General features: G+C 40.4%; 1 protein-coding gene across 1 annotated transcript in view; it reads right to left on the reverse strand.

Annotated features, from left to right (window-relative positions):
• Positions 1-7,762, reverse strand: part of COL4A4 (collagen, type IV, alpha 4) — a 175,917-nt gene that overhangs the window by 119,690 nt on the left and 48,465 nt on the right. The window contains exons 4-6 of the mRNA XM_006861931.1: positions 4,982-5,116; positions 3,611-3,655; positions 2,877-2,993 (exon numbers count right to left, since the gene is read on the reverse strand). Coding sequence (XP_006861993.1) covers positions 2,877-2,993; positions 3,611-3,655; positions 4,982-5,116 — 297 coding nt within the window. The remainder of the gene's footprint in view (positions 1-2,876; positions 2,994-3,610; positions 3,656-4,981; positions 5,117-7,762) is intronic.

Consider the following 7,762-nt stretch of genomic DNA (forward strand, 5'->3'; position numbering starts at 1 on the left):
TTGGAGGAAGACTCATTAACAACCTGCAATATGCAGTTGATACAACATTGCTTGCTGACAATGAAGAGGACTTAAAACATTTACTTATGAAGATCAAAGAGCACAGCCTTTGGTATGGATTATATCTCAATGTCAAGAAAACAAAATCCTTGCCACTGGACCAATAAACAAAATTCTTATCAATGGAGAAAAGATTGAAGTCGCCAAGGACTTCATTGTTCTTGGATCAGCTATCAACACTCACGGAAGCAGCATTCAAGAGATCAAATGACGAATTGCATTAGGCAAAACTGCTGCACAAGACCTTTTAAAAGTGTTGAAGAGCAAAGATGTCAGCTTGAGGACTAAGGTATGCCTGACCCAAGCCATGGCATTTTTTAAAAGCTCATATGGATGCGAAAGCTGGACAGTGAATAAGAAAGATTGTAGAAGAATTGATCCTTTTGAGTTATGGTGTTAGAGGAGAATATTGAAAGTGCCATGGGCTGCCCATAGAACCAACAGATCTGTGTTGAAAGAAGTCCAGCCAGATTGCTCCTTGGAGGCCAGGATGGCCAAACTTCGTCTCTCATACTTTGGACATATTGTCAGGAGGGACCAGTTGCTGGAGAAGGATATCATGTTTGGTAAGGTGGAGGGTCAGAGAAAAAGAGAAAGATCCCCAACAAGATGGATTGGCCAAGTGGTAGCATGGATGGGCTCAAGCGTGGCAACAGTAGTGAGGTTGGCCTAGAATTGGGCAGTGTTTTGTTCTGCTGTGTATAAGGTCGCTATGGGTCAGACCGACTCGATGGCACCTAACAACAACAACAACAACAACAATACAAGCCTTTAAAGAACACAGAAAAATTAAATTGTTTCTCATTGGTATTAAGATGATTTTGTATGGTTTGGGTTTGCATGAGCGTTCTTACTATTTAAAATTCCCAGGCAAACCGAGGGTCACCTGTTTATATGGAAAGTGGCAAGGGTTAGGAAATTGCTTTGCAAAGGTACCATGATGGCAACTGTCAGCATCGGTGAGCAGTTCTGAATGCTCTCCTGGTGTGGCGGTACAGGATAAAGCTCTGGATAAAGCAGGATAAAGCCAGCTCAGGTTGAACCACAAGGTTGGCAGTTCAAATTCAACTCACCAGCCACTCTCAGCAACTCTATACAGGGCAACTAAGAGTTGGAGTCAACTCGATGGCACTTAACAACAACACTAAATGCTGTGTCCAACCCAAACCAGAAACTCTTGCTTTCTTGAATGTTCCATGGACTCTCATGAGCTTTGGTCCTATTTTAAGAAGACTGGAGAAATGAACATTCACCATAGTGCACCTGAGTCTTCAAAGTGCTGAGTCTGAAAGCCAAGGGTGGTTAAGAAGCTTGAAAAACATCTTTGTTCTTCTTACTTATAGATATATAGATATAAGATAGATATCAGTATGGAAATTCTTTTTGAGTTCTGAGTTTAGATCAGATCCACTAAGATCAGGACCAACAGGAAACAAGCAGGATGACGGTGTTGGTGAGAAGAGAAAAAAGTGTTTGGGAAAGAATCTTGGGAAATGATCTTTAGTTAGGAAGAAGAAAGCCTAAAAACCATCACAGGGAATTAATCATGAAGGGCTAAATCCCCTCCAATCTAGATTGAAGTGAAAAAAAGAAGCCGCAAGAGAGGGAAAGAGAACACAAGGGGGAGAGGAAATGGTAGTTCCTGTTGAAATCATGTGTAAAGCCCACAATTTTTTTAGAAAACAACAACCCAGGAGTAATAAAGTTTTCCTCAAATGCTATATAAGGTCAGCTGTTTCTGGTGTCCATTCCAATTTCCTATTTGTTCTCTTGCACTTTCAGAAGCCAGAAAGCTAAAAACGACATTTCCCACACTCCTTTGCAGCTGGATATGAATTAGTTGCACCTCAGCAAGGCTGAGATTTGGGAGGAGGAAATGAAGCAAGTGTCCTTTTCCTGGGACTATTGTTGTGGCCAAGCAGAAGGTGGCAACATGAGTGTTTGTTCATTCATGTTTAGATGCAGGAGTGAGAAGCAGTGACTTCTAGATCTAAATGTGGAAATTCGAGATCCGTAGATGAATCGCGCTTCCCAGTCCCATTCCTCCAGCCATTGCTGTTCTGTTGTTGTTGTTAAATGTCATCTAGTTCCAACCCATAGTCACCCTGTATAGGGTTTCCAAAGAGCAGCTGCTGAGCTTGAACTGCCAACCTTAGAGTTCAAATGGTCTAGCACATTAACCCACAGTGCCACACCAGAAGAAACTCCTAAAGAGTTTTTTTGTGTTGTTGTTAAGCGCTGTCTAGTCTGTTCCGACTCATAATGACTCTCTCCGTATAAGGTTTCCGGAGAGTGGGTGCTGAGCTTGAACCATCGACTTTGTGGTTCAACCTGACTTCGCATTCCAGCGCATTAACCTATATCACCACACCAGGACTCCCCAACCATTGCAGTAAGCATCCAAGTCATATATGAAAGCCCCTTCTGCCTGAAAAGCCTAGACAGGTTCACATGTCTGTTCTGAACCCTGACTGATACACAACAAACACTATACGTTTGTAACCAGTCCTCCCTGCTTCTTTCCCCCTCCTATCCATGGTCTGCCCAGTAGTCAGGGACCATCTTACTGAAACATCAATGAGCACATGTTACATCCTTCCTTAAAACCACCCAGCAGGCATGGAAAATAACATCCAGTCTCATGCACAGTCTACATGGTCCCAGGTGTTTAAAGTCCTGTCCGCCTTTGTCTTTGTCTCCTGGCCACCCCCAATGCTCCAGCCACACTTGGATAAAATCTGTTTCTCCGACACACCATGCCTGTTCCTACTTCAAGGCTTCTTCACTGAGATCAAGATGGCCTATGACTGTCTTACCGGGGGGCCTCTTGGGCCAGGACGTCCATTTTCTCCTGGAAGCCCGGGATCACCTCTTGAGCCATTGTAGCCGTTCATGCCAGGTTTGCCTCTGGATCCAGGAGGTCCCGGGTGTCCCTACAGAAAACAAAATTATAAAGGAAGCATTTTTTGCAAGAATATTATGACTCCAAGATTATGCAATATGGTACCCAAATTATAACACTGACTCACTCACATAGTCACTTGCTTATTTCTGTGAGACCTCTTTCTTCATCTGCCAAGTACTATGCAGTACAGTTTTAAAAATATAATTGAGCCAAATTTTAATTAATTTAATTTGGCAGATCTGGGAGAAATTTTTCCGGGAAATTCTTATACTCAATTGTAAATCACCTCAAATAACACTTCCTTCTGTCACTGGATTTTTACATTAGAACTGAGAATCTTAAAGTCATTTCCTATCTTAGAATTCACTAACCAATAAAAACTTCCATTATGAGTATAGATTTATTCTCCGAACATTGTACTCGACACAGTGAGTGTATCAAGTTCATATTTTGAAATGTTTTTTTCGGGAACGTCTTGCTTTTCAACTAAAGTGCCATGGTTCTCAAAGTCAGGGTACCTTCCTATGCAAAAAGTTGAGACCATAAAGAGGTCACCTTATATTATTTATGAACATTTGGTCATACAGATTTTGATAAATATTTTTACTGTCTTTAAAACCATGGAACACATTCAGGGACACTTACAGGTATGCCGTCCAAACCTGGAAACCCCGGGACACCAGTTGGACCCTAAAATCCCATAAAATAAAACAAATACAAACAAGTTACTAAACCATTAAGTTAAAGAGTTCATTTATGTGAAAATGCTAAGAAACAATGATTCATAATGAAAAACACTAAGCTGTCATTACCCTGTTTCTATCCTGATGGACTTTTACAAAGTAATTTTTTGGCATCTTTACTTAAGAAAGCAATTTGGCAGCATCAATTAAAAAGAAATTCAACTTCTCAGAACTTATTCCTGAGAGACAAACACTTGTAAACGTGAGTAAGAATGATGGACAGGATGGTTTTGCACAATTGTCCGCCAGGAAACTGAAGTCGAATCTCAAATTCTCATCAATCAGAGAACAATTCTATTTTATCCACACAAAGTCAGATGATAAACGATACAGTATTTTTAAAACAAACATGTGCAATCTTTATAAAAATGATGTGGAATCATCTTGAAGATGTTGAGTAGGAAAAGAAAGGTTCAGAATGATATGTACAACATAATGTCATTAAAAAATTTTTTTTAAGCCACATAACTCTATTCTGACTCATTGGGTATAAACAAACACTTCAGTGCATAGGAAAGGTCTGGAAAGGAACAAGGCTTGACTGTCTAAGAGATGTTTAGACTTCCTTTTACAGAAGGTACAAGTATGCTAAGCTGTTCTTAAGTGCCACTGAGTCAGTTCCCACTCATAGCGACCCTGTATAGGGTTTCTGAGAAGTGGCTGGTGGGTTTGAACCACCAACCTTGTAGCTAGCAATCCCGTACTTATCCTACAGTGCCACATATGTACTATCTGTGATAATTTAAAACATCAAAAGCGGACACATAAAAACAAATAATAAATAAGGGGGAATCTGTTGCAGACCATGCAGACCCGGTCAGGAGTTCAAGGCCCTGTGGACCCAAACGTTGCAGACCATCCAAACCATAGGCTCAGAGGATCAGACTATAGCCACCTAGCTGACATAGCAAACTGTTTCTCATCTGATTATTCAGTATGCTTGTTAGTAATTCTATACATGAGCCCTGGACATCCAGAGATAAATGTAAAAACCTTCCCTAAAAGCCGAGACAGTAAATTCCAAGAAGGCAAAGTTTTTCCTCAAAAAAAAAAAAAAAAAAGCTAAAGAGGATAGAGAGAAACACTGTTAACTGATGGTATATGGAGGGGATAATAATCAATGTAATGAAATAAGGTATATGAATGGTTGAATGTGAAATTGAAGATGTGCCCTGTAAACTTTCACTCAATCCACAATAAAAACCTTAAAAAAAAGCAGACACATAGTGCTGGTGAGGAGTAGCGTAAGCCTTTCTCTTAAGAAGACACTTACCTTGTCTCCCTTCTCCCCTGCTACTCCAGGAAGGCCACTGTCACCTCTCAGCCCTTTGTCTCCCGGAATTCCAATAGATCCTGGGAATCCCAGGGGTCCAATAGGACCCTGTGGCCCCAACAGTCCTGGTGGACCCTGAGAAGTTTAAAAAGAAAAGGGTGAAGGGGTTGCTTATCCAGAAGTATTATCTTTTGACACCAGCCGCTTGTGCCTGGCACAGTAAATGACAGCTATTTTTAATTATTATTGCACATGGCTAATTATTAAATGGGAAAACAAAGCAAGCCACATAATAAGATGTCCCAAGACCCACCTGTGGAAAATCGAAACGATAGAGGCTTTCTCTCTAATTACATGCTTATCAATGAACATTTCTAGAAATATAAACAAAAAATAATACTGTATCTAAGATTTAGAAAGGCAAGCCAGGACAATTTTACATTCTTTTGTGTGTGTATCTTACCATAAGCAAATGTACCAATTATAATAAAAATAAGTTATTTTTTATACATCTAAAGTCAACTGATTTTTAAGAAGAGGGCTAAGTCCATCCAATGGAGAAAGAGTCATCTCCTCAATAAAATGTGCTGGGATAACTGGATCTCCACACGCAAAAGAATGAAACAGAGCCCATACCTCACACCATTTACTGAAGTTAACTCTAAATGGATTAAAGACCTAAATAAAAGAGCTCAGATTCTTAGAACAAAACCCAAAGTGAGGCTTGAGGACCGATTTTGCACAGCAATGGAGTCTTAGATATGACACAAAAGGGATGAACAGCTAAAGACAGATCAACTGGACTTCATCAAAATTAAAGGACTTTGCCAATAAAATGAAGAGATCACCTATAGACAGTCAGAAAATACTTGTACACCGTGCTTCAAATAAAGGTTTAATATCCAGGACATATGAGTACAAAGAATTCTTAGAATTCAACAATAAAAAGACAAGCAACCCAATCAAAAAATGGACAAATTTGATCTACAAGTGACCAATAAGCACAAGCACATGAAAAGACATTTTGTGTCAGCAGTCATTAGGGAAATTCACATCAGCCACCATAAGTCACTGCTTCCTCCCAGCTAGGGTGACTATTTTGTGTGTATGTGTGTGGTCATTAAAAAATAACTTTATTGTGATAAAGTAGATGTAGGGAAAAAATTGTCACTCTAACCATTTTTAAGTACACCATGCATAATATGTATTGAATTCACAATACTATAAAACTACCATCCCTGTCTACCTCCAACTTTTTTTTTCCATCACCAGAGACAGAATTTCAGTATGAAATAACTTCTTATGCCTCCCTCCTGCAACCATTTTTACCTCTATGCCTTTGCCTACACTAGATACTTCATATAAGTGTGATCATGCAATAATTGTCCTTTTGTGTCTGACTTGTTTCACTTACCATGAAGGTTTCTAAGGTGGCTATTATCAGAAAAACAGAATGCACCCATTATTGGCAAGGACGTAGAGACATTGGACCCCTCATCCATTGTCAGTGAGATTGCACACTGGTGTACGTAGCCCACTGTGGGAAACAACTTGGTGGCTCCTCACAAAGTGAAACAATTACCATATGACTGAACAATTTGGTCTCTTGTCTGCCTTTGGTGATATCTACTCCTACTTTGAGGAGTAAGGTGTGCCTGACTCAAGTTATATAGAGTCTCTTCCATCGCCTTATATGCATGGGACAGTTGGACAATGAATAGGGAAGACTGGAAAAGAACTGATGTATTTGAACTGTGCTGTTGGCAAGCAATATTGACAGTACCAGGGACTGCCAGGAAAACAAACAAATATGTCTTGGAAGAAGTACAGCCAGAAAGCTCCTTAGAAGCAAAGATGGCAAAACTTCGCCGCTCATACTTTAGACATGCTATCAGGAGGGACTACTGCCTTGAGAAGGACACCATGTTTGGAGAAATGGAGGGTCGTCAAAAAGGAGGAAGACCCCAACAAAACGGATTGACAGTAACTGCAACAATGGGCTCAAACAGACCCAGAGAGCATTTCATTCTGCTGTGCACAGGGTCGATACGAGTCGGAGCCAGCTGGACAGTACCTAAAAAGACATATGGGACATATCTCTATTGTTGTTGTTGTGTGCCGTCGAGTTCATTCTGACTCAGAGCAACCCTGTAAAGGGTTTCCAAGGAGTGGCTAGTGAGTTGAACTGCCAACTTGTGCTTAGCTGTCCACTGCCTATCCTACATGCCACAGCAGACACTTGTATCTACATACATATACATACATGTTGTTGTTTTTGTTAAGTGTTACCAAGTGGTTTCCAGCTCACAGCAACCCTGCATAGGTTTTCTGAGGAGCAGCTGGTGAGTCTGAACTTCTCACCTTACGGTTAGCAGTCCAGTGCTTATCCTATAGTACCACACTAGGACTCCATATGTTATATTTTTTAAATTTAATTACTTTTTCTCATTTGCCAACCATTCCAACTCTATGAGTCATATCAGCAACCTTTAACATCTGCTTCAAATCACAAATCACAATTGTACTTTATACATATTTTCTCTTTTCTTCATAGTTTGCATCATCATAACAGCTGCTACTGATTATCTTTAAAAATCCTAGAAATTTAAACTCAAAATGAAGCACGGGGTCAAGCGCCTTCCTAGCCTAACCATTGGATCTTGGCTTAGAGGTGGAGTCGACCAACTTAGAGACCCACAAGCCCAGACCAAAGGGTCTCACTACAACCCAGTCGCCCCTGCTGCGCTTCTGCCTCTTGATTGACATCCAAGGACAGAAATC

The sequence above is a fragment of the Chrysochloris asiatica genome, unplaced genomic scaffold (assembly GCF_000296735.1).
Source record: "Chrysochloris asiatica unplaced genomic scaffold, ChrAsi1.0 scaffold00044, whole genome shotgun sequence".
Taxonomy (NCBI): Eukaryota; Metazoa; Chordata; class Mammalia; order Afrosoricida; family Chrysochloridae; genus Chrysochloris; species Chrysochloris asiatica.